A 26,946-nucleotide genomic window follows, 5' to 3' on the forward strand; every position below is an offset into this window, starting at 1 on the left:
CCGTGACGAGAGCCTCGCTCTTGAGATATTAATCCGGGCCACAGCCATATGTATAGGCATCTTACTTTACTTGCTGCCATGCTTAACAAATGTTGCTGGAGTTTTGGGTTTTTTTTTAAATTCCCCGTTTGTGCTATTCCGCTGTCCTCCATGCCTTCAAAGCATTAGTTATATGCAGTCGCACATGGAATGTTTGAGGATATGTAGGTCGTTGACCTAAATGGGCAGAGGGCCTTGAAATGATTGAGCGCAGCTGGCGGACATATTGTACAGCCTCTTTAATCTCTCTCTTATTGCCAGTCCAACCCTCGCGTGACGGTGAGCTCCCTATCTCTGCCACGCAGGTGACAGACACCTCAGTCAGCCGTCTGGCTGTTCTGAAAACGTTTGAAAATCCCTGGATGACGCGAAGCACACCGTACTTTCTACTGTGTACGTGTATTTAATACTGCAACTGCCTGTTAGTAGTTTAGATTTTTTTGTGGTTTAGCTGTCTCATGATGGGGCGAAGGAAAAGCTGTGTGTGTACATAGTTCAGTCCCTCTACCGGACAGCTGTACGTCCGATGGCCTGCTCCATCCCACAGTGACCGTGGGGGGAATGTGTGACACCGTAGTCCTGTAAAAAAAGATTCAAAAATAGTAGTAGTCGGGGGCTAATTAAATCACACAAATAAGATGGTGCTGCCTGCCCCACATACATCAGACACCCCTTCCTCTCAGTCTTCTGCCTCTTCCGTGAACTTGGAGCTTTCATATCCACTGGTGGTTGCAATTTTGTTTCTTGGTTTGCTTCGGTTGTCTTCGATTGTTTAGAATTCCCCCCCCCCCCTTTCTCAGTGCACTTCCTGTAGAGTTATTTGATGGCTTTTTTTTTTGCGTATGGAGGAGAGGAGTCTGAGTGAACTTTGCGGGGAGAATCGAGCTGCTGTTGTAGCGGTTCGTAGCGGATTGTCGTGGGCAGGAATTCCCCCGTGCTGTGGAGGGCCGGTCTGTGACCAAGGTCGTGGAGGAGAAGCGCTCTGGCCTTGTGTCATTCAGCTATCTTTTGTGCTGGCTGCATCAATACAGAGGATTTCTGTTTTATATAGCTCTTATCGGTTTGTTTGAATTATGAAGGGTTGATGTAGGCTATTTTGTGGAACGGGCATTGGCGGTGTATCTTGCTCACATATTCTCAGAGAGCAAGAAGGGACCAGCTGTAGTCCTCCTTCATGTTTGTCCTGAAGATGCCCATTAGTGGCAGTGTGTGTATGGGTGGATGTGTGGAGGTGCGTCTCTCTCTCACTGCTGTTTGGTGTTCTGAAGTTTTCTGCGGTTTTAAAGGTTCATTAGCAGAGCCAGCACGGGCCTCAGGCCGTGTTGGTGACTAACCCGGCAGCAGAGGGTAGTTCTGGGAAGGTATGAGGTACCGGGTCCTCCAGGAAATGGGCGAGTGACTGGGTGGAATTTCTATTGTATTTTATGAAACAATTGCATGTGGCAAAATGCTCTTCACATCATTTGCTTAATTTTTACCACTTCCATCCAAATCATGGAAGATGTGGGATGATGTGGTTGAGCCGCGGTCCAGATGAATTCACCTGAGGGTGCTGTCCCACGGGTCGCATGCATGACCACTGTGGCCGAACCAGTCAGATTGGGAGAGCATGGGACGAGGACCCCTGCCAGTCGGGACACTGCAGCTGCTATGTGGGACTCCGGGGAGAGACCTCAGAGGCCAGTGAAATCACAACCTCATCCCAAAAAATTCCCTTTATACCTTCTTATTTGCACTGTACTTGGGAGATCACAAGCTCACTTTTTTCGTTGTAGGCTACTTGTACCTGTGCAATGTACAATGACAATAAAGTTGAACTGAATTGAATTGAATTGAATTGAATTGAATTATGAGCTCAAAGGAGCTGCACTTCTCTGCCACATCAACATCAAATAGCATCTTTCGTCTACATTACTACGCTCTTTAAAAAAAAGTTTATTTTATTGTCGGTGCGCTGCCTGTGCCACTTAATTTGAAGGTTGCGGCTGAAACTGAAAGCCCGGCTCGAGCTGACGGCGTAACTTTTCTCACAAAAGGGCAGAAGAAGTTTTCTGGTGAGAGACACGGAGCGGCTGAGTGCGCTGCAAAGGTCTGGAGTTCTGAGAACTCTGAGTTTCCACTCGAGTTTCATTTGCTCGTATCGGTTAGTTTGAATTATGAAGGGTTGATGTTTTTTTTTGTGAAACGGGCATTGGTCGGTGTGTCTTGCTCACGTATTTCTCAGTGAGCAAGAAGGGACCAGCTGCAGTCCTCCTTCACGTTTGTTTCCGAAGACGCCCATTAGTGGCGGTGTGTGTATGGGTGGATGTGTGGAGGTGAGTCTCTCTCTCTCGCTGCTGAAACAGGTTTTTTTGCGGACCTGTGTGTGTTTGCTGTGTTCTCTGCTGTCAGAGGGCTGATGATGTCCCCCGTGTCAGGTTCCACCTTCACGCTGGCGTGGGAACGGACAGGCCGAGGAGAGGCGTCACTCACGCCCGTGAGCCGCTTTTGAGCTGCAGCCCAAAAAGGATACCTGGCTGCAGCCAGCCTCTCTTCCTCTTCCTCACTCTCACTCTCCGTTTCTTCATTATCCTTTCTGCTTTCTCTCACTTTCCTTTTCTCTCTCGAATCAAATCAGTTTTATTTACTGTGGCGCGTTTTTTGCAGAGAGGCGCTTTGCGGAGAAACGTCACCCTCTCCCTAGTGTTACGGTATTTAATCCGGGCCCTGACTCACATGCTGTGCGCTTGCCCTGGTGTGGCCCCGGCCAAGCGGTCCCCTGGTTAATCGTTAAACTGCAGATCAATGCAGGCTCTCACTGGCTTAAATAAATGGGTCATCCTTCTCAGGGCCCAATGCTTTGCACTGTGGTGGCTCGATTGAACTACAACAGGTCAGTTATTGGTTGACAAAATGGACAAAAAGATTGTAGCCTGAAAACATGTAGCCTAGGTCACAGTCAACGCAGACTTCTTTTTTTTTTTTTTTTGCAGATAAATTTTAAAAAGCAAATAGTTTACTGAAGACATTTAAGTTCATACTGACTGTGCAATTTGATGTAATTGACCCAAACATTGTAACTAAATGTCAGCGTTGAAAACATTTCATTTTTTAATGGCAGTAGAACTGGTAAGACTGAAAAGTGATTTCTGTGCCCCACACATACTCCTGTCTCCATTTAAAATATGGCTAATCAGGTTGTTTCCCTGCTAATGTGCACTCAAGAACAGCAACAAAAATGCCAATGAACAAACCAGAGATCAACATCAAATCAAACCTTAGCCTATCTTGCCATTTAACAGCAAAAGCACAAGAAAACACATTTTTAGGAGAATTTATTGAAGTTTGCTCAGGTTTCATTTACCAATACATGTATGCTGTGTGAAAAACAAATCTGTATAACTTCTCGTATGTCCCTCCTTAGTGATGTCTTTGGGTTGACCACGAACAGGCTAAACTGACAGCTAGACAGTTGTTCTTCTTGTTCTTGTTCTTATTCTTATTCTTCTTCTACTTCTTTTACCATTGCGGTTATTAATAATGTTACTATTGCTATTATACATCCCTGCCTAGGGTAACTGACAGAGCTTGTAGGCCCTTTCGTCTTCCATCAATTTTTTTATTTTATTTATTTTTTTGCGGTATAGTTACTGCTTGAGCACCCACCTGAGAATTTAACCTGCAGCAGTTACTGGCACACCAGTGTGGCACACTGCCACACCACATCCTGTGTTTTATTGAACTTCCTGTCACTCCGACCAGAGAGTGAGCTCCAGATTTCGTAGTAGTAGCTGCCGTTTCCTGAGCTGTGTCATTTCAGGGAAATGGAAGTTCGCTTGCATTTCGGTAATGTTAAATAATGACTGAGGAGCTAAACATTAAAGTCTTTATGTGTGATTTGGCTTGTCACCCAACCACCCCCCCCCCACCCCCCCCCCCCCCCCCCCAGGTCAGTTACGGACCCAAGAGACGGAAAGCGGGTTGCCCTAAAAAAGATGCCCAACGTCTTCCAGAATCTCGTCTCCTGCAAGAGGGTCTTCCGTGAGCTGAAGATGCTTTGTTTCTGTAAGCACGACAACGTGAGTAACCCCCGTCCTACCCGGGTCCCAGTGACTCAGCCCCTTTTCTCACCGACGTGAGAACAGCTCGAGGCCTGTGGGCCTGCTGTGGGCAGGAGGCCCCACCCAGCTGACCCAGCTCACCCAGCTCAGACACTGAGTGAGCGCATTCATACGCTGCTCGACGCGCTGGGGTTTTATTATCACTAAAAACCTTGCTTTTCGGCATCTTTGTTCTAAAGACTGTGAACATAATTATCCTGACCTCGTGGGGCTATTCTATGTGGTATGCTCTTAAGGGCACTGCCTGACATTATTACTCTCTTGGTGATGTCATGTCAGGTATTTTCCTTGCCTCACCATTGTGATGAGCCTCTCCTAACTCTTGCACACAGTCCCTGGCTGTGAGGTTTAAATCCATTCCAGCCCCTGCCGTTCTACTTTCTGCTTGGGCTTTAATATTTGGCTATTACTTGATATCTCTTTGGAATGGAAGCTTACAGAGTGGTACGGAGTGCTGCTGTCCAATGGGTTGTGTTGCTGTGGACCATAAGGCTGTCTTTAACATTCTGACTCGAGTTGGAGCTGAGAGTAAGTGCGTGGGTTTCAGCATTGGACCGATACCTCAGAAACAAACAGTGAAATATTCTTATTATGTTGTGTGGATGTTTTTTTTATTATCATTGTTTAATGCTTTACACGTGCATTCCTCCATGCTATCAAATGGAGGTTCATTCTTATCTGGTGAAGCATCCCCCATGTAAGAGGGCTTCCAGGTCATGTGACACCCCCCCACCCCCACCCCCACCCCTCGCATGCCTGACACTGTTTTCCTCTCCGCAGGTCCTCTCTGCCATCGACATCCTGCAGCCACCGCACATCGACTACTTCGAGGAAATGTATCCTAAACAGCACCGCCCCCGTCAGCCAGGCACGCGCAAGGCGCTTGGGCTAACCGTAATCGCACGTGGCGCGGTCGTAGCCGAGGGGGAGATCCATTACTTTCGGGGGGTGCGTTGCCAGCCGAAGGCTCATCTGGCTGTCTCCGTCAGGCGGGGTCCTGCGTGTGTCCTGGCGGCTAAGTGTGCCATAGGCGTATGGTGTCAGGGTCAGGCGGGGTTGCATGTGTCCTGGTGGCTAAGTGTGCCATAGGCGTATGGTGTCAGGGTCAGGCAGGGTCCTGTGTGTGTCCTGGTGGCTAAGTGTGCCATAGGCGTATGGTGTCAGGGTCAGGCGGGGTCCTGCGTGTGTCCCGGTGGCTAAGTGTGCCATAGGCGTATGGTGTCAGGGTCAGGTGGGGTTGCGTGTGTCCCGGTGGCTAAGTGTGCCATAGGCGTATGTTGTCAGGGTCAGGTGGGGTTGCGTGTGTCCTGGTGGCTAAGTGTGCCATAGGCGTATGGTGTCAGGGTCAGGCGGGGCTGCGTGTGTCCTGGCGGCTAAGTGTGCCATAGGCGTATGGTGTCAGGGTCAGGCGAGGCCGTAGCTCCTGGATAAATGCTACTGCTGCAGATTGCACGCAGGCCTCTGCTGTGATCTATAGCTGCTGCTGCTGCTGCTGCCGCATAGTTACCATGGCTGGTCAGGAATACCTCCAGCCCTGGAGCACGCTGAACTCAATAAATGTGTACCAGAGATTACGCAATTATGTCTTGCCTCATTGATTTTAGATTGGGGGACTACAGTTCAAGGAATAATGTTCCTTTCCCTCTGCATTACCTGAGCCGGAGTCAGTATCCCATAAACCCCCCCCAACCCCCCTTCTTGTGCGCCACAGGAGACAAAAGCCCCTGTCAGACGTGCATCTTAACCCGTAAATGTTCCCGGAGGAAATTTTCCGTGTCCGTGTCACGTGTAAACAGGAGCAGCAGTCAATTTTCCGATTAAGGTGTTCCTCCAATTTGCCGGGTGAGGACCTAGTGAGATTTATGGAAATCCTCCACCATGACTCTCCAGTAAACAAAAGCAGCAACGTTATAGGATGCATACGAAAGGTTAGGACATTCTTAAGACCTTCTGTTTCCGGCACAATTTCTGTAACGCTTTGCTGAATCTGTTCTCTCAACAGTTCTTGTACACATATGAGACCTTGTACACAGAACATATGATATGATCTTCTATATCTAGAAGATATGATCTATCTGTTATGTGATTGAGCAAGGGAAATTAGAACATTTATTCTAGGAATGGCGTAAGCGGTGTCACTGTATTTGTTTGATGTGGTTTTGTGTATTGTGAGAACATCGTTACAATGATCATTTCCTCTCATATTGCTCGTGGGTTGTGTAATGCCTCTCCCTGGTAAACATGTCTGGCTCTTCCCGTTTCAAGTGGCTGTTTCAGCCGTTGTAGTAAGCTGGCTAATGCCACATATCAAGGTTCAGATATAGGAAGCTATTTAACTTGGCTAACCAAACTATTTTCATTGCATTTTGTCAACAAAAAAAACAACTCTGCGTATAAGAGTTGGTTTTCAGCTGATAAGTCATGCTTCCATTGTTTATCTAATACTGCCTATTTGGGATCGTATAACTGAGCCGTAATGACAAAACATGTTGCCGTAAGTTACCATCGAAGTGTCACTCTTGAGCTGTGTTGTGTTGTAGGATCATTTGTCATTGTTATTTGTCCCGCATTGCTTTGGAGGGGATTGCTTTAGACATCCTGCCATTGCTAATCTATCTGGAACAGTCACATCATGAGTCAACTGACTCGACATGCCATTTTTTTAGTACAGGAGACCTGTGTGTAAATGGGGGAAAGCCAGTGCCTGACCCAGGTAATTGAAGCTGGCAGCGCTGTTCCATGAGAGACAGGGCCCGCAGGCAGGCAGGCACTCCCCAGCCGCTAGCTCACACTGTCCCGCTCAGCGCTACAGGGAGAGCTCTCCAGAGCAGTGCTGCTACCTCCAGTCAGAACCCCAGTACGTTTTGTCAGCATTGGTGCGAGTCTCCTTCCGTAAAGGAGGAATGAGTGAATGAATAATTGCATTTGTATAGAACTTTTTCGAACGCTCAAAGTGCTTTACAGTGATGAGTGGGAACTCGCCTCACCCACCAGCATTGTGTGGCACCCACCTGGGTGATGCACGGCTGCCATTTTGCGCCAGAACGCTACCGAACATTAGCTAAGGAGGAAAACATTTCCACCAGCATTATCTGTGTAACTGCATCGCTTTGAAAAGCTAAGCGCAGTGACAGCAGATAAGGCTGATTTATGGCAACTGTGCTGCATTAAGCCTTGTTTTCTGTTTGCTGTGTTTTTTTTCCTGAGTTCTCCTAGTGCTTTGAAATTGCAAAAACAAACCAGCAGAACCTCATGATGGGGAAAAATGTATTCTAAACCGGTGCACAGTTTCATCATTTTAATGTCATTTTCCTCAGTGTATACTTATTTAGTCTTTGAGACACATTATGAGCAACCTTAGCCCCTCAGTTAATAGGTATCTTTGTAAAAATCAAGTGTTCCTTTTCTAATTTCTCTTGGCAATTGTCCTTGCAATACTGTAGGGTGTTTTAATTGTCCAATACAAATAGCCTTGTCTAATACCGGATACATAAGCCAGTACTGGTTCAGTTCTTCATCTTTCTTTGTAAAAAAAGAGAAGAAATTCTCTTATGAGGAATTCCAGAATTCCAGAATTGAATTTCTGTCTGTCCGTCAGATTTTCTACCGGTCTTGGTCTTGGTCTTACTTTCGATAGCTTTCTCGCCAGAGGTCAGCAGGGAATGTTCATTAATGTGTGTGATAGTTGAGCAGCGAGCGAGAAAACTGGTTAAAAATTGACTTAATTTACCTTATTTGACTGCTCTCGGTTTGAGATTCTGAATCGCTTGGGTCAATCATTAAGTGACATTGTTCCGAACGCTGGGCGTAGAGGTGAGCAAGAGGTTCCAGGCAGGAAGTGGACGGTTCTGCTGCTCAGTGTCACTGTGCTGCTCTGCATTCCCCATGATGCAGTGCACACTGCTGTGTCAGCAGTGTGATCTGCTGGGGGTCTGACCTTTTCAGAACCAATCAATGGGTTTTGTGATTTAACAGAGGCATTGTCTTCCATCAAGTCCTCGTTTTTTTGCTGTGGAAGTCTTGATTCTCCGTTAGAGCAAACCTTGTGTCCTCCACACAAGCAAGGGGTGCAGTAGTGTTCCTTCCTATGCGCTGAGGTATCCCAAATCATAGATTTGTTGTGATTACTCAGGCTGGTTGGGAACTCACACGCACACACACACACACACACGCACGCACTCAAAATACTTGTATACATGCACAAGATCACTCATATGTGCACAAATAGACATACAAACCACACAAATACAAGAATGACTGTTTTCTCACACATGCCCCCGCCCCACACACACACACACACACACACTGCTGTGTGCAGGAGGGAATATCTGACGCAGGTTTGCGTCCCTGAGGAGATGGCTGGGGTGGTGCCGCTCCAGTCCTCCCCATGTAGGGCCCGGGCTCAGCCATCTGCACCAGGGAAGAGAGCCTCCGTGTGCAGGCCCAACACCGCCCGCTCCACCCTCTCTCTGACGATCGCTGTCGAGTAGCACACCCACCTTCCCTCAGGGCTGGCAGGTACACAACCCCCCCCCACCCCTCCCCCCCGCCACAGGGGGATCACAGTCCCCACCCCTCCTCTCTGATTAAACACTTATACGCTCCCTGCACTCCTGTACCCGCAACTTCTTTCACATTCCTCCTACTCGCCATTCTTATTAAGAACCGGCGTTCTGTTGACTTACTGTCGTGACGTGACGCTCACTGCTGCGTCTCTATATTTAGACGGCAAATAAGATGACTCTGAGTCACCACCGCAACGCCCCCCTTCGTTTTCGCGGCGTTCGTTTTTGTTTTCCTGGAGAACGTCTGATGGGGGTTTTTAAGATTTGGGAGTGGGCGAGGCCTGGGAATGTTGTCAAAGTTCTGGCCCACCTGCTCCTGAGAAAGTCGCGCACCGCGCATTATCAAGAGAACCTCCGGTTCTGACTAACGGGGGACGGCGTGCTGGCAGTGGAACGTGGGCTGCAGGCCGCTCCCACCCAAAGAGCAGAGGGGGTCTAAAACCGGGGGTAGCTGGTGACCAGGCAGCGGGGTGCATACACGCCTGTGCCCTCTTCGTCCTGCCAGCGCACCCCCCTGGCGCAGGTGGGCAGTTTCGGCGCAGTTTTTGGCCCCTCGCCATCCTCTCGGCTCATCCTGGTCGCTCCCCTGCCAAAACAGTGCTGAGATGCCCTCTGTCCTAATCAGGCAGGTTAAGCTTGTTCCGCCCCCCCCCCCACGAAACAATCTCCTATCTACCTGCTGCTTCTTCCTCTCTCAGCTCATCCCATTTCCTGACTCCTGATTTTTCTTTTTTGTTATTGTGGAGGCTACGTGGTGATTTAGTTCACTTCCAGACAAAGATCTTCCTCAACACGCAGGTGGGGTCATCCAGTGCTTTACTTGGTTCCCAGTCTTGGGATTTTCCTGGTTGTGGTTGTTATCTGGACGTTGGTTAATCAGTTTTGGATCTTTGCCTCGAGAGCTTGCAGGAGCAGTGGTCTTATTTTTCCTCCCGTGGTAGTTCATCAGTGGCGTCAAGCTGGGGATGCTGAGTAGGCAGGTGAGCTAATATGACTGGAGTTGATGATATGTAATTACAGCATGCAGCCTGAAAACAAATTGGTGTCACAGCAGAAGCGTATTACTCAGCAAATGTTGTAAATGAGTGAGTTCAGTATTCCAAATGTATAGCTGAAAATTATTCAGTTATTTTAGGGACACTAATTGCAAGTCACTGTTAGGGCAGTTTATCCATATTTATTTTACTTTTAAATAATGAATATATAACTTATATAGAATATCTTGAGGTTTATGGTACATCGTGTGTGACTCCATTCATCAATGATGTGAAAGGTGGTGGATAGCCTTGCATATATTAATTGGAAGGATTAATTAGAGGCATGTTTTAGAAGTTCTGATTTTGTACTCGACAGTGTATAATGTCAGAAAGGGTGTAAAATGAGGGTGCACAGGGTTTAATTAAAAATAAAATCTCACTGACAGGGGGTTTGCTGTATCTCATAGGTCCCTTGCAGTAGGTTAATTGGCACCAAGCTAAGCTGTGAGGGATTTTTTTTTTCTTTTAGTGTATGTTATCTCCAAATGTCTCTGCACTTGTGTGTTGTCTGGTAACAATAGCGGGGTTTTTTGTTTAAAGGATTATGTGTGCATTCACCGGCTATCTGTACCCCTAGTGGTTTTTTGTCGGACGGCTGCATGGTAAATGCCTGTGCTAATCTTGGTCTGTGATTGAAGAGAGCAGTGTGGGCTCTCATCGCCCTGGGGAGCCCATCCCTGTATTACTACCGTAATGAGGACAGCTCATTACAGCAAAAAAAGGCATTAGACACCCTGGTAAAAAAAGAAGTGGAGCACCGGCACCTTCCCATCGGTCACTTCGGTTCACCTGCCTCCACTGGGCGAGGCTGCCTTGGATATGTCTCACAGAGAGGTTCAGGCTGGAAGGAGCTTGAGAAATGACCGAAAGGGAGCAGGACCTTGCGTATGGGTACGAGGTACGTCTGTCCCTCTCAACCCTGGCTCGTCTCAGTCCCTTCTCTTAAATTTTTTTTTGGGCAGTCGGGACAATTTGTCTTCAAAAAATCCCTTTGCCAAAATAGCAGCGACTGCACAAGAGCCCGCCGTTTTCCCAAACCCTGGATGAACACACCTTCCACCACGACAGTCCCGATGTGCTGGTCAGGGAGTGGTGTTGGGCGGGAAAGGGGGGCGGGCGGGGCGGGGTTAGGGGTTTAGTTTTGGACAGCGACGGGCAGATGACGTAATGCTGTGAGATCAGCACTAATCCGGCAGTGCCGATCTCTTTTTTTGGCTGAGGCGTGGGATCGGGCGCCTGGCGCAAGGTCGCGCTTTAGCATAGCCTCCAGAACGTGAGAGAGAGGGAAAAAAAAAAAAGGACGAGCCAACAAAATTTACGTAGGAGGAACAAAACAAAACAAAACTAAATTTAAAAAAAGAAACCAATCGGGCCGGTAGAATGCGGAGTGGGTTTTTCTTTCTTGTGCCGTGCAGATGGGGAGAAGGCGAAGGAGGCACCGCACACCCAAGCGGTCCCCCCTGTGGGCTCCTGCTTGAGTCATCGCTGTGCTGGCGTGTGGAGCGCCCTGCCAGAGTCTCTCTGAGGCTCAGGGCGACATAGCTCAGGAGGTAAAGCGGTTGTCTGGCATTCGGAGGGGTTGCCGGTTCGATCCCCCCCCCCCCCCCCCCGGGCGTGTCGAAGTGTCCCTGAGCAAGAGCACCTAACCCCTAATTGCTCCCAATGAGCTGATTGGTACCTTGCATGGCAGCCTTTCACCGTTGGTGTGTGAGTGTGTGTGTGTGAATGGGTGAATGAGCGGCATCAATTGTAAAGCTCTTTGGATAAAAGTGCTATATAAATGCATTTGAGGCACGTGATCCATATCCAGAGGGTCTGTTCTGGCCCTCACCTTTACATCCTGCCCCGTCCCCTCATTCCCCCTAAAACCCCACAGCACGGACCACAGCACCAGGGCCTGAACACTACGTTTGCTTCCGCCTTTAAATATGCTGACATGTCATTTAGTTAATGTGGTCCATGTTAACCACGAGAATGGTGCTTCTACTGTACATTATTCATGAACACATGAAGTGCTTCACAGTGGCTGTCATCGTAAAGTACGGTGGTAACACTATGGTACAGTTGTTACACATTCTCGTTTAGCCTGAAGTTAAATTCGCTGTGGCGCCTAGATTTAGAATGATTCTTTAAAACACTGTTTACACGTGTTCCATCTGTTTCTGCTTGTGTATTATGTCAGTCCGTCTGCATTGATTTTTAGGATATCACCTATATTCAGCAGTTGTCAGTAAGGGTAATCCAGAGGGACCCAATCAGAAAGCCTCGTAGTCCTGGGCAGTTTCCAGTGTCTCCACCCCCCTCCGCATCTCCTCCTGGGCTCATTAATATGACAGTGAGGGGAGGGCCCAGGCGTACCCGTTGTTATCAGAGCGTTCGGTTCTCAGGAATCCTCCCTGGGCCCCGGATGAGCAGGACTCCCCTTTCATCTCTGCCCACTGCTGTACTGAGGGCTGGAGAGCACCGCCGCTCCCCCTGTGTGTATGACCCTCTGCCCCTCCTCCTCTACATCCCTCTCTTCTATCCCCATCTTCTGTCCCTCTCCTCTATATCCCTCTCTTCTATCCCTCTCCTCTATCCCCTCTCTGTGATCCCTCTCTTTTATCCCCCTCTCTGTGATCCCTCTCTTTTATCCCCCTCTCCTCGATCTCTCTCCTCTATCCTCCTCTCTTCTATCCCTCTCCTCTATCCTCCTCTCTTCTATCCCTCTCCTCTATCCTCCTCTTTTCTCTCCCTCTCCTCTATCCTCCTTTCTTCTCTCCCTCTCCTCTATCCCCCTCTCTTCTATCCCTCTCTATCCTCCTCTCTTCTCTCCCTCTCCTCTATCCCCCTCTCTTCTCTCCCTCTCCTCTATCCTCCTCTCTGTGGTCCGTCTCTTCTGTCCCTCTCCCTTAACCCCCCTTCTCCCCGCGTGAGCGCCTTCTTGCGGCCGCCTGTCCCTCCTCCATCGCGTTCCGCTGCTCCTCCTCCATCGCGTTCCGCTGCTCCTCCTCCATCGCGTTCCGCTGCTCCTCCTCCATCGTGTGCCGCTGCTCCTCCTCCATCGCGTGCCGCCACTCCTCCTCCTCCTTCCTTGACTCGGCGCCCCCGTCCAGCTACGTGGTGACGGAGCTGATGCAGAGCGACCTCCACAAGATCATCGTGTCCCCGCAGCCCCTCAGCTCCGACCACGTCAAGGTGTTCCTCTACCAGATCCTGAGAGGTAACCGACCGCCGTCAGGCCTCTTGTGGGTCGGGCTGGCGCTAGCGCTAACGTAGCGTAGGCCTTGCAGAGAAGCTTGTAGGCCCCTTGAGACCCCTTGTTTTGAGTGAGAAACTAGTGCAGTTTGATGACAGAGCGGTACATCCACACACTCTGGTTTATTGGTGTAGTGGTCCAGCTAATTTTACGTGATGGTAAAATGCAACGTTGCCGTACGGCGCACTGTTTTGCCGTCGTGGGCTGTTCCCGATCTCTCTGCCCGTGCTAACCATTCCACGGGTCAAAAGCGCTCCTTCCAGCTCTGTGCTACACACAGTACGTCTTTATAGAGAACCAACTGTTGCGGTGGCTGCGTTTATGCCAGCATGTATTGTATTCAGCTCAAACATTCCTAAAACAGTGGCATGCTGCCTGGGTCTAATAAGCCATTGTTTCTTAATTACTGAAAACGAAGCCAATCCAGTCATTTAACAGTCCTGTTAATTAGTCCCAAGTTGCCCCTGCAACATTCTATTCTTGAAATAAATTATCTTTTATTTTATTGTGTATATTAAAATTTAAATGCATTTCATCGTTTCAAAATGGTCCAGTTCATTTCATTGCTTTTTAAGCTATGAAAAGTATTTTCATAGTTGCAAAGCGCATTGTAGATAATTAGTTTAATGGAAGAAATAAAATTCAATTAATGTAAAGGTACTTAAACTGCACATTTGGTGCTCTCATGGGACTACTCTTCTTCTGCCTCTAATATAGATATAGGATTTATTCTAACATACATTTGCAGATACACTAACCTGTGAATGGCACACTCTTCTAACATGCATCCTTTGCGATTAAACATGAGATTCATAGCAGGAGTTGTACCCGACTCACTGACTACAATATTACATTTCATTATATTACAGACTCTCTTATCCAGTGCGACTTGCACAACTTTTTACGTAGCATTTATATTGCATCTATTTATACAGCTGGATATATTCTGAAGCAATGCAGGTTAAAGTACCTTGCTCAAGGGTAAAATGGGAGTTACAAACCTTTAGATTACAAGACCAGCTCCTTACCCATTATACTACACTGCAACCCCATATGCCTTGTATACAGTGAGCTCCAGAATGTTTAGGACAAAGGCATATTTTTTCTTGATTTGGCTCTCTACTCCACAATTTTTGATTGGTAATCAAACAATACACATGTGGTCAAAGTGCACTTACTCAGTTTGTGTTTAAGGGTGTTTTATACATTTTGGTTTCACCATGTAGAATTTACAGCACTTTTCATAAATGGTCCCCCCATTTTAGGGCATCATAATGTTTGGGACAAATGGCTTCACAGGTGTTTCTCTTTAGTCAGGTGTATTCAATTTCTTCCTTGGTGCAGGTATAAGAGAGCTTTCAGTATCTATTTTTGATTCCAGCCTTTGATTCCCTTTGGAGTCTGTCATTGGCATTTGTCAACATGAGGACCATCAGGCTCTTTGTGATTTCTGAGGTAACCAGTGCTCTCTTGCTTCTTAATGATGTTCCAGACAGATGATTTTGGTAAGCCTAAGGTTTGGACTTTGTTTCTGACTGTTTTTCTCTTACTTCTCAGCCTCACAATGGCTTCCTTGAATTTCACTGGCACAACTCTAGTCCTCATGTTGACAAATGCCAATGACAGACTCCAAAGGCAATTGAAAGGCTGGAATTGAAACTAAATACTGAAAGCGCTCTTATACCTTCACTAAGAAAGCAGTTGAACACACGTGACTAATCAGAAACACCTGTGAAGCCACCTGTCAAATCTAAAATTGTGGAGCACAGAGCAAAATCAAGAAAAAATGTCTTTGTCCCAAACATTATGGTGCTCACTGTATCTCCTAATGCCATACTTATTCACTTGGGGAGAAATCTGTTTATGACAACTCAAGTTGATTTTAAATTTGAATGTTGCTTTCGCAACATATGGCATTAGAGTATGCCAGCCAGAAACATAACCTTTAAAAATGAGGGTTGTATTTTGACACACAATTCTAAATGGTGCTCATTATTTGAAATTAGATTGGACAATTTTGCAGACCGAATATATTGAGCAACATTTTTTTTGCTTGGCTTTACATGAGACGCTGTTAAAGCTATAGATTCAGTATTTCTTCACATTTAGACCTTTTTAGCTGGACCGCAGCAGCGGGGCCAGCCCTACAAAAGCGAATGTCTGTCACTGACTGACTGACTGAGTGACTGACTGACTGACTGACTGAGTGACTGACTGACTGACTGACTGACTGACTGACTGACTGACTGACTGACTGACTGACTGACTGACTGACTGACTGACTGACTGAGTGAGTGAGTGAGTGAGTGAGTGAGTGAGTGAGTGAGTGAGTGAGTGAGTGAGTGAGTGAGTGAGTGAGTGAGTGAGTGAGTGAGTGAGTGAGTGAGTGAGTGAGTGAGTGAGTGAGTGAGTGAGTGAGTGAGTGACAGACAGACAGACAGACAGACAGACAGACAGACAGACAGACAGACAGACAGACCGCGCTTGTCTGTGACGTCGGCCGGTTCTGCCCAGCCATACACTAGGTTTTAACCCGGTCTTGTTTAACGCGGCGTCTGTTGCATGCCGTTAAACGCAGTGTGAGGCAGCGGCTGGAGAGCCGCACTCTGATCCTGTGCTTTTCTCACTTCCAGGGCTGAAGTACCTGCACTCCGCTGGCATCCTGCACCGCGACATCAAACCTGGCAACCTGCTGGTCAACAGCAACTGTGTGCTCAAGGTCGGTGTCCTGATCTGGGCCTGCGTTTCTCTCTCCCGTTCCTTCTGCCCGGCCGTGAGCAGGGGCGTCAGAGTGGTGGGGGGGGGGGAAGCGGGACTGACTACCCAGGGGCCTGAATGGGGGGGAGGGCCCTCGAAAAGCCTGGAATGATGCGTGAGAGACATGGATCAAGAGAGGAAGGGGGCCCACAGAGACTTGCTTGTGTATAGGGCCCAGAATTTTGTGCTACGTCCCTTCCCGTGAGCACAGTGCGGTGGGCTGGGGAGGACGCCTTCTTCACGGGCCGCAGCTGCTTTCACAGGACTGCTTCACAGCAGTAATCAACAGCAGAGAACTGATCCTATTACCTGAGCCTCTCTTTCACAGCATTCCCTCAACAATTCTGCAGTCTTCTTCACAGTAGTAATCAACAGCAGGGCACTGTTCCTATTACCTGAGCCTCTCTTTCACAGCATTACCTCAACAATTCTGCAGTGCTTGTCGTAAGCATTGTATGTGGTTAGTCTGCCACTGTACAAAAAAAAAAAGAAAAACTGGAAAGGGAAACACTCGATCTCAGAGACATCTGAGCCTCCTCAGCGTTCCACGCCATGCCATGTCATGCCATGTGTCCTGCCCAGCCACGCGAAGCCACGCTACGGCTCCACGCTATGCGTCTACGCCGTGCGCGCGCTTGGCATTCTGGGACTTCTCACGCCGACGCGCTAGGCTCCTGCCATAAATCTTCACGCCGCCGCCCAAAATGAAGTCGGGCTCGGCCGGGTCCACTCCACCACGCATGCAGGGGCCCTTGGGGGGGGGGGGAGATTAATCCTGCGCGGTCGAGGGTGCTGGAGAGGGAACGCTCAGCATTCATTTATTCACTTAGGGCTTCAGTTCCCTCTCCAGAAGGAGGAGCCCACGCTGTCGCCTCACTCGCTACGTTTTCAGAGCGACCACTGCCTTTCCGACAGTAGCTCAATTTCCGCCCGGCTCGGAATGGGGGGGGGGGCTTGCTCTTCTCTCCTACCGGTCAATATTCGTTCTCACTGAACCGCATAATTCATTTAGGTTTTGTACAAGGTCCTTGAAACCGTAAGATCGTTTCCTTGGAGTTTCCTTGAGTTTCGCATGATTGATGCTATCGGATTAGCACGCGGCGTGATCAGCTTGGAACTGTTCTGGCCTCCAGAGCCTTTCCATGCACTGCGTCAGTTACCTCCTCCGAATCGTTACTTTTCTGGCCAGCGTGAAGCTGAACATAACTGATGGGGGGGGGGGGGGGGGGAAAGCAGAGGGTATTCAGGTGTTTTCAGGTTTTCGGCTTTTGCATTTCAAGGGGTTTTTATCAGAAGAACTGGGTCTTCCTGAGGTGCAGGTTAATGCCAAGTATCCACTAATGGACCCCTTTCTCATCAGAGAATTACTGCCAGCTCGAGAGTTAGAGACTGCCTGCTTCAAGCTGTGCGAGAGAAGGAGAGTGCAGCATGAATCTCTAAAAGTCAACTGAATTGCATTAATGTGCTAATTAATATCTATTAAATGCGTGGGAGCTGTGAGGCTTCATTTTTCAAGCTTGAGTTTGGTCCTTAGCGCAGGCAGCTATGCTAGAAATTTTGAGTTTTGTCCAAATTCTGCTATTTTGCTTTTCGATTATTTGCAGAATGCATGTTGAATGTTGGCAGCGTGTTGAAGGGTGGGGTCAGCTTCCAACTTGGCCCCGTATGGTGCTACACTTGCACACACTCAAGCGACGTTTAATTATTTGTAGACAGCAACGCATTTCAGTCAATCTGTTCTTCAGGCAGCAATGAAGAAGACCATATTGGTGTAAACATGCCACTATATGCCACACTGAGTGCAGGGATCTCTCCAGGGATCACAATGATCTGTTTTGCAAGCTTCTTGCACGTTCCTTGTCATGCTGGGTGCCGTTCAGTAATAATCAGATGTTAACCCTTGATTTTCCAAACACGGGCTGCTCATCTTTATTCAGTAAGGCAGTGATCTCCAACCCTGGTCCTGCAGAGCTACAGGGTCTGCTGGTTTTCACAGTGACTCTGCACTTCATGAATCAATTAGAGCAGTTGATTACACAGTTAGCTCAACTCACCTGGTGTCTTAGGTCTCAACTGGGTGCTGATTTTAAGGTGAAAACAAAAACCAGCAGAGCCTGTAGCTCTCCAGGACCAGGGTTGGAGACCACTGCAGTGAGGTCTGTACCTGTATTCCCAACTGCATTCTATGCCTCCCCTCCATGTTCATGTTTATATTATTTTTACCTTCTAGTATGAATTTTGGGGGCAGTTACTGCTATAACTGTGATTCTCAGTTTTGGTATATCTGTGTCCTGCCCCGCCCCGCCCCGCCCCGCCCCTCACCCGCTATTGCCTTTTCCGCCTGCGACAGATCTGTGACTTCGGCCTGGCCCGGGTGGAGGAGCTGGACGAGTCGCGTCACATGACCCAGGAGGTGGTGACGCAGTACTACCGCGCCCCGGAGATCCTGATGGGGAGCCGCCACTACTCCAACGCCATCGACGTCTGGTCCGTGGGCTGCATCTTCGCCGAGCTCCTCGGCCGACGCATCCTGTTCCAGGCCCAGAGCCCCATCCAGCAGGTACGGCCCGCCCGGGACACCTCCCATAGTCCACCCCCCCGCCCGTCCCCTGAGGCTGTCCCAGATGCCTCATGGTAAGGGTGCTTCTTAGAGGTGTCTTCGGAATGGTAGGCCTACATTTCCCAGAGGCACTTGGTGCTGACTATGGCTGATAGTCCCGTTGGGTGACGTGCAGTTATTAGGAAAGGAGGTTGTCTGTCCACACGATATCCCGACTAGGTGTTCATTGGGGGCTGTAGTTTCTCTGTGCCCAGCCCCATCATTTCCACAGTTCTCCAGCCGACTGAACACGTTTCACGGCAGGGCTTATGTGGAAGTGTGCTACCTCTCAAACCGTGTGAGGGAACTGCAGCGATGGGGCTGGTTTATAATATAGCCCTGCAGGATGTACAGTAGGCATTGCATTTTGTATATAGCCCTGCAGGGCAGTACATGTTTGAAATTCATGAGCTTCCTCTCCTGCCTAGTTCGCAGTAATACCAGGCCTGTTTTTGCCTCAGGGGATGTTGGCATGCAAAGCCTTGGTATGTGGTCTTGCTGTCGCACCTCAGTTTCTGGTTTTTTGATGTGCAAGTATTTTCTTGGACAAGGAGCCCTACATTCTATTAATACCTGCTCCGTGGTGGTGAAGTCTTAACTTAGCCCCTTCCCCTCAGGGAGTTTGACGGCAAGGGTGCCACTGCTCATTGCTGTCTTTCAAAAAAAAAAACGCACTGACATCAATCACAGTTAAGACTCTTTCAGTATGCTGTAACAATTCCTTTAAAGTTTTGTGGATATCTAGAGTTGATGCTGAGTATGTGGAGGTAATGTGTGTATTCTTGCAATGGAACTAGTGAAATGGATGTGCTGTGAATGTCTTATTAGATTTTATTGCCTTGTGGACTGTAGCAGATAATGTATGTTGCTGGTAGCCTCCAGCTTTGTGTGTAATCCAAGCTTCTCAGCGTATTAGTGAGCTGTATTGGCTGATTGTCATGTAATATAAATGTATTCCTTTGGGCCTCGCAAGAGTGTTCTGCAATAAATTATTTCCTGAGTGAGGCTCCTGTGGAGGCAGCATTCTCCCACAATCCCGCTGAACAGAGGACGTGATGGCTGCGTGATAACTGTGCCCTGGGAGGCCAGACACCAGTGAGTCGCTGAGCTCTCTTCCTCTCTCTCTCCCTCTCTCTCTCTCCCTCGCAGCTGGATCTGATCACCGATCTGCTGGGAACCCCGTCCCTGGAGGCCATGAGGACTGCCTGCGAAGGGGCCCGGGCCCACATCCTCAGGGGTCCCCACAAACAGGTGAGTTCTGGGCCGCGCCTTCGGTCGGTCACCTGGGCAGCGTCCGTCACCTGCTGGGTGACGGCTGCACGGTGGCTCTGAAGGGTCTGGGCGGAGCTCGTCCTTCTTACGGTAGAACGATCTACGGTGAGAAGGACGAGCGAGATGTCGATCCGGGCTGCGTTCGTGGTGAGCATGGAAGCGTTTGAATAGATACCCTGGCAGGGTGGAATTATGGCCTAAATAGATCAGGGTAACTGCAGAGTAGTGGGAAGTGTCCCAGGTTTCAACCGTTCCAGTTGTGGTTAAATACTTACTTGCTCAGCACTTTTCATGAAAACACTTGAGTCGTGTTGTGCGAACATGATGTACATGATGAGCCTGTTCTGTCTTAATGAAGAACCTAATTTAATTTGCCTGCATAAGCAGACTCCTAATAATGAGCCCTATTAACACAGCACAGAGCTTCTTACATTGCTACCCTTTTATAATCTGGGGATTATGCCACAGACAACGCCACAATGCCAGATTAGCGTCTCTGACAATGTGGGCTGTTGGAAAAATGAGGCGCCCTGAGGGGCATTAGTGCTGGCACCTGCACTGTATAATCACGGGGGAAATGCGGAGGTTTTACACCGTCGGAAAGGAAGCGGTGTGCACGTTGCCACGGTGCCGTTTACTTCCTGTCCCCGTTGGTTATAGTGCGGCACCCTGCAGTTCGGTGTTGCTGGGTGGCCGGCCTTCCTGGACGGGTTGACCTCTGAGGTCGAGCTCCAGTGGGGTGAAAACGCTTTCGGTTTTTATATTTTTACTAGTGGCCTAGAAGAGGGTGAGATTAGGGGTCCCTCGGTCCTGGCAGCTGTGGCACCCCAGTTCCCTGCTGAGCACCACTTCTCCCCACTCCACCGGCTGCACGGGTCTCTACCCACTCCAGACTTGGCCGAACTCTTGGGGCTCGGGGCTCTTGCTTCAAAGCCTGCAGAGAGGGATCTTTTAATCACGTCTATTGACTGCTGGTGAATTACAGAGGAAGAGGAGGCAAAACCAAGGCTGTCGCATACACTGAACATCTTAACAAGTATTTTAGTGCTTAGACTTTTTCCATTTTTTGTTTGCTAAATAAGTCAAAAAGACTCACTTGACTCATTTCAAGAGTTGTCTGGCTGTCCTTGTAAATAAGATTTTTTTGTTAAGTGGCCTGCCTGGTTGAATAAAGTTTAAATAAATAAAAAATAATAAAACGTTGCCAGTGGTTGTAAGACAAGTTTGTCAAGTAAAAAGTAACTTAAAAGAAGCCAGTTTCTACATGAGAGGGAAAAAAAAGCTTAAGACAGACTTCTCTGCAGTGTATTACTGGATAAAGAAAGGGATTATGGGGCTTTTCTATTGGCTGGAAAATGCAAGATATGGCTACAGCCGAAATGCACCCGGAGAGGAGCTGCCCACTTGTGGCTCCACTCCCTCCACTCCATCTTTCCCAGCCTTAAAGAAAAGAAGAATGACTCCGTGTCTCATCCTTGGGCTGGACGCACGCCATTCGGTAGTCCGTGGATGGGGGTGGGGCTTCAGCCCCGCGAAAGATGGCCTGACGGAGCGCTCGCTGCAGAGGACGGGGGCCGGCTTATCTCCCTCAGGATCGCCCCCGTGCTCGTCGCGCTTTCCCAGCATTACTTGCGTCGCCAGCGAAGTCTGGAATGAATTCCTGAGAAGCCGATAAGCATCGGGGAAAATGTAAATTTGTGTTTTGTTGTGATTCGCGGTGGCGTCCCTGGGTCTGTGAGAGTGCCGGGGGGGGTTGCACGGTGGAGAGATGGGCGAGCCTGGGGGTGGGTGGCAGGGGGAGGGGGGGGGGGGATGGGGGGGACTGAGATGAAAGGGTCATTATGAAAGACCACAGCTGCCCGGACAGTGCCTGTCTGCTTCTCTCCCTCTCTCCTTTCCCCTTTTCTTCTCTGGCTGAGGTGAAGAGTGCTGTGAGATGAGAGGGAGAGAGCGGGGGTGGTGTGTGTGGGGGGGGTCACAGGAGTTTCTCCTGGGGGAGGTGCTGGGGATCTGTACTGCACGGTCAGGCCCTCTTTAAACAATGGGAGCTGGAGAGGGAGGGAGGGAGGAGTTCAAGGCCTGAGCGAGACCAATCGGGCCTCCTGAGATCAGTCCACGCGAGGCAAAAGAAGAAGCAAAGGCTGGTGGGGGGGGGAGAGGAAGAGGAAGGGGCGGAGATGGTGGAAAAGAAAAATCTTAGATGTTGTGACTTTGAAGAGAGGTCTTCAACCTCTCAGTGGGGATGTCGTTACCTCTGTTCATCCACGGAGGTGCTTTCTGAGAGAGCTGGCCCCTCTCTGCTTGGGGAATGATCAGTGAGCACTCTGAAAATCCTGAATTAAGGACAGGGGAAAGCGATATGGATGGGTCGCCATGTTTGGTCGTGGATGGCACTGCCACCTTTAAGGAGCGCGGCAGCTCACTAACACCTGGGCAGTACTGCACAGTGATCACCTTGAAGGGGTCAGTGTCACAGAGGTAGTTCTGTAACCAACAATCTTCAAGTTGTCTAACTTGAAACAAGCTGTAACAGTCTGATAACTGAAACTCTCATATAAGCACACTGTAAATGCCTTGTTATTTTATACTACTTATTATCTACTTATTTAGAATGGAAGCAAATTGTAATAGTCTTTCGACTGAACAAACTGCAATGGTGGGGACATCTAAATTAAATTTTAAACTGTTACTGTCCATCATCTGAAACGATCTGTCCAGTACCATGGTTTGTCATTAGCGAAACAAGCCGTAACAATTCGATAATTCAATCCAACAGTTTTTTTAAAACGGAAGTAACTTATGAATGTACTGTAACGCTTCACACTCTCTTCCCTTTAAAGTTGAACTCACTTTGCATCAGATTCCGTAAGATAAACAGAAGTGCATTTTGAGATCACATCGTGATCAAAATTCAAGCGAACAGTGATTCATCCCTAACAGTACTGCAGGCGGTACTGGCTTGATCGGTGGTAGATAAATATATGATTCTAAACATTGTGAACAGTTCACCCTCAGTCAGTCTCATGATTCATCTAGCTTTGAAAATAAGCCTATCAGGATATGTTTTGGTGAATTAAAGTTCAATGGGTGTTGGGGTTTGGAGTGTGGTCCCCCTTTATCCAGCATGTAAATTACTGACCCTTAACACTCACGCACAATTTTGATTCAGACACAAAAGACTGAGTTTGTCTTCATAGCATCTTTAAAATTGTAGCACGCTTGTATGGATCTTATTTATCTTTTATCACATGACACGTTTGCCTGACGAATGCAGGTTTCTACTGAATATATTCCTCCACAGAGACTGGCTCGTGACTCTGTGTGTTTTTTGCAGCTGTGCGGGTAATCCGTCGGTGATTGGCTCTCCTTCCCTGTCCTGTCGCCGCCCACCACGTGAGGTGTGGTGTAAGCTTCAGTCGTTATGACAACACCCGTGCTGCCCTGTGTCCTGTCAGCAATGTACAGTAATGTAATTTGTGCATTAATGCTTACAGTAAAAACACCATGTGTGCAAATGCATAGCTGATGCTGTAGGTTATACACAAGCGCCTAAACGAGTCACGGATTATCTCTGCGAGATGGTGGTTCCTCGGCCCACCTTCCCTTAGCGTGTTGTATCCCCCCTCATGAATAAGCACCACGGGCCCTGAAATTACTCACTCTCTCTCTCTCTCTCTCTCTCTCTCTCTCTACGTTACCCCCCCCCCCCCCCCGCCCCCTCTGCCGCAGCGTTTTGTAAATCTCGTCATGTTTCGCAATTCAGAATTTCTGCGACTGTTTCACAACGGCTGCTGGCTGCAGGGCCTCTTTTTTTTTCTTTTTTTTTTTTTTTTGCGTGATGAAATCCCGCGCCTGCGCGAGGAGGACGCGGTTTAAATCTGCGGAAGCCCTTTTTTTGTGTCATTAAACCCGGACTTTGTTTTTTATGTAATATTTTTTAGCCCGTCTCCCCTGCTTGGATGGTGACGGGAGGAAGCCGGCCCCGCCCTGCCCTCGGTTCGCCGTGCCGAGCGGTCCGGTCCCGCAGCGCTAGCACGGGGCCGTCGGAGTGCTCTTCAGTTGGCGCGTTGCCTAGCGCCACGTTTTCGCCCGAGATTGGGCACTGAAATTCGGGTGAAAATCTGCCTTCCTGCAGCTCCTAAGCTTGGAGGAAACACAGGGGGCTGCTCGGCACCGCTCGTTATCTTCCTACATGGCCTGGACAAAAAAAAAAAGTCGCACACTCTAGTATTTCGTTGGACCGCCTTTAACTTTGATTATGGCGCGCGTTCGTCGTGGCATTGTTCCGACGACCTCATGCAACGTCACAACATTTATTTCCGTCCAGAACTGCATTCATTTTTGGCCGAGATCTTGTGTTGACGATGGGAGAGTCGAACACTCCGTAAAGTCTTCTCCAGCACATCCCAAAGGTTTTCAGTGGGGTTAAGGTCAGGACTCTGGCGGCCAATTAATGTGTGAAAATGATTCCTCATGCTCCCAGAACCACTCTTTCACAATTTGAACCACAGTTTGGCATTGCTGTCCTGGAATATGCCCGTGCCGTCAGGGAAGAAAAAAATCCATTGATGGGATAACCTGGTCATTCAGTACATTCAGATACTCAGCTGACTTTTATTGCCGCATAAAGTTGCTGAGCCTAGACCTGACCAATTGAAGCAACCCCAGATCATAACACTGTATATCCAGAGGCTTGTGCAGTGGGCACTGTCCAAAAAAGATCCAAACGGTGACTTTTTTTTTTGGGCGAGGCAGTGTATTTCCCATCAGCTGCGGAGAAAGCGACTGGGTTAATTATCATTGCTTTATGCTGAACGACAGCGCAGCAGCGACGACTACCTGATGGGGGGGGGGGGGGGGCTCGAGGTCGGAACATTTCATACTTCGAGCCAGCGGATCGTTTCCTGGAAGGGCGATTTCCCCTCCGGGGACCGTCTCTCGGATGAGAGATGGCCTCTCAATTAATGATAATGATGATGATTATGATGGTTATAATAATGGGAGGAATTACCGTTATGACACAATCGCAATCACGGACAGTCCACGTTCACTGCAGCTGCCATTTAATCCCCTGGGCAGTCCTGAGGGGGCGGGGTCAGTCTGCAACCGTTCTCTCACCTCGTTGAATGCTTGCTGCTGAACCTTATTTTCAGGCCATTTAGAACACGAGCGTTTTTCAAATTTGATATCAATAATATAAGCAATGTGTTGTACGAGAAAAAGTATTTGTAACATGATATGTGATATTGTGGTTTTTGTATGCTGTGAGGAAGGATTTGTGTCCCAAGCATGCTCTTATCTAACTGCTGTGAAGGCCTGTATTGGTTCGTTCTCCACGCATGAGTCAGTCTATCTGTTGTAGCCGGTTGCCTGGTTTTGTAAGTGGCCTCCCTCGCAAATATGAGCCGTTTGCTGGGACACGCAGATTATTTTTGGTTTCAAAACATCCAGATTTTATTCCTTGAAATCATATATCTACTTTCAGTTGCATTACAGGGTAGTTTTAGTAATTCCCGTCCAGTGGGTCTGTTTGCTTATGGATGCAGTTTTTGGTCTTTGTGTAAACCAGGAGGGGGTCAGCAGTCCAGCCTCCAGGTTCATGCATTTGTTATGTTTATATGTTATTCTCTTTGATTTGTCCTATTCCCAGGTGAGGTTGTCAGTTCTGCAAGAGGTTGCTGAAGCCAGCTGTGTGGGGTATGGAGAGATAGCCAGGGAGAGAGGGCAGAAGGGAGCAGGATTGCGTGCTTGTGTGTGCATGTGTGTGCGTGTGTGCGCACATGGGTTGGTGTGTGTGTGTGTGTGTGCGTTGGTGTGTGTGCGTGTGTGTGTCTGTCTGTGTATGTGTGCGTGTGTGTGTGTGTGCGTGTATGGTCCGTGTGTGTGTGTATGTGTGTGCGTGTATGTGCGTGTGCCTGTGTGTATGTGTGTGTGTGTGTGTGTGTGTGTCTGTGTGTGTGTGTGTGTGCCTGTGTGTGTGTGTGTGTCTGTGTGTATGTGTGTGTGTGTGCCTGTGTGTGCGTGCGTGCTCTCATGTGCATATTCGACACCGTGAAGATGACCTCCTGTGGTAAACCCAGGCGGGACCCTTGAGTGCGGAGCAGACTCTAACAGGGTCCGCTCGACAGCAGGAAACGGGAGTGGAAATGCTTCATTACATGCGGGGAGATAAACAAGCGTTTTAATAAATTATATAACGCCACGCCTGCTGCTTCATGGCCGCCGTGCCTCCCCCCTGCGCCCGTGTCTCTGCTCATCACGTCTCTGAGTGCCCAGAGCAGCGGTTCTGAGGGTAGATCACGAATCAGGAAGAGGGGGGCGCGGCGGGTCACCCTCTATAGGGGGGGGGGGGGGGGGCGCTCCGGCGCGCACTCACTGCCGTCCCACCCAGCTGGGACCCCCCCCCCGTCACCAGGGAGACGCGGAGCAGCCTGGGATAGCGCTGCGGCGGGGGGGTGAGGTCATGTGTCTCTCTTGTCTGGGAGAGGGTGCTACAGCAGAGCGCCAGGGATGAAGGGAACGGGCTCTGGCCTGTTCTGGAGCCGGGCCTGTCCGTCAGGGATAGCGATAGCGTGGGATAGCGCTGCGGTGGGGGGGTGAGGTCATGTGTCTCTCTTGTCTAAGAGAGGGTGCTACAGCAGAGCGCCAGGGCCGGAGGGGAACAGGAGGGCTCTGGCCTGTTCTGGAGCCCGGGGCTGTCCGTCAGGACTGCAGGGTCTCTCTGACGGACGGCACCGATGAGCTGAGCTCATTCACGCTGAGGGGGCCAGTCCTAGGGGGGTTGTCCCTGTTGATGAGTTAATGTGTGCTCATGGAACTGACAGGGCTCTGCTGGTGAGCAGTGGCTTCTCACTGTGAGATATGTGTGTTTTGGGCTGTGCTGGTTGTGGAAGCCACGTCCATGTTGCATGTACCTCCGTCCAGCACTTTTTGTACTTTGTATCATTATCTTGATGCTCTAGCTTGTTGTAATGCCTCCTAGTTTGACTTAGCACAGGTTAGGTCAGAGTAATGTTTACTGTGTGAACTGGACTTAATGTGTTCATAGCTATGAATAACTGTACAAAATGAGTATCGTACCTTATCGGACCTGTGTTTTGTAGTTGTTCCATTGACCTTCGCTATGTACTTATTGTATGTCGCTTTGGATAAAAGCGTCTGCCAGATAAATGTAATGTAATGGACGCTTTATTAGCCCTGTGACAAAATGACATCACTAGGGTGAGGTCAGCCATCCAGACCTCAGCAAGACTAGATGACACTGTCCACTACAGCTCCCTCTCTCTACCAGCCTTTACCATACAATACTGAGGTCTGCTCTCTCTCTCTCTCTCTCTCT

General features: G+C 48.9%; 1 protein-coding gene across 1 annotated transcript in view; it reads left to right on the forward strand.

Moving 5' to 3' along the window:
* The window catches only part of LOC118236124 (serine/threonine-protein kinase NLK-like), a 53,632-nt gene that overhangs the window by 18,304 nt on the left and 8,382 nt on the right, over positions 1–26,946 (forward strand). The window contains exons 2-7 of the mRNA XM_035434205.1: positions 3,968–4,097; positions 4,920–4,975; positions 12,837–12,943; positions 15,613–15,698; positions 18,087–18,296; positions 19,485–19,586. Coding sequence (XP_035290096.1) covers positions 3,968–4,097; positions 4,920–4,975; positions 12,837–12,943; positions 15,613–15,698; positions 18,087–18,296; positions 19,485–19,586 — 691 coding nt within the window. The remainder of the gene's footprint in view (positions 1–3,967; positions 4,098–4,919; positions 4,976–12,836; positions 12,944–15,612; positions 15,699–18,086; positions 18,297–19,484; positions 19,587–26,946) is intronic.

The sequence above is a fragment of the Anguilla anguilla genome, chromosome 9, assembly GCF_013347855.1.
Source record: "Anguilla anguilla isolate fAngAng1 chromosome 9, fAngAng1.pri, whole genome shotgun sequence".
Taxonomy (NCBI): Eukaryota; Metazoa; Chordata; class Actinopteri; order Anguilliformes; family Anguillidae; genus Anguilla; species Anguilla anguilla.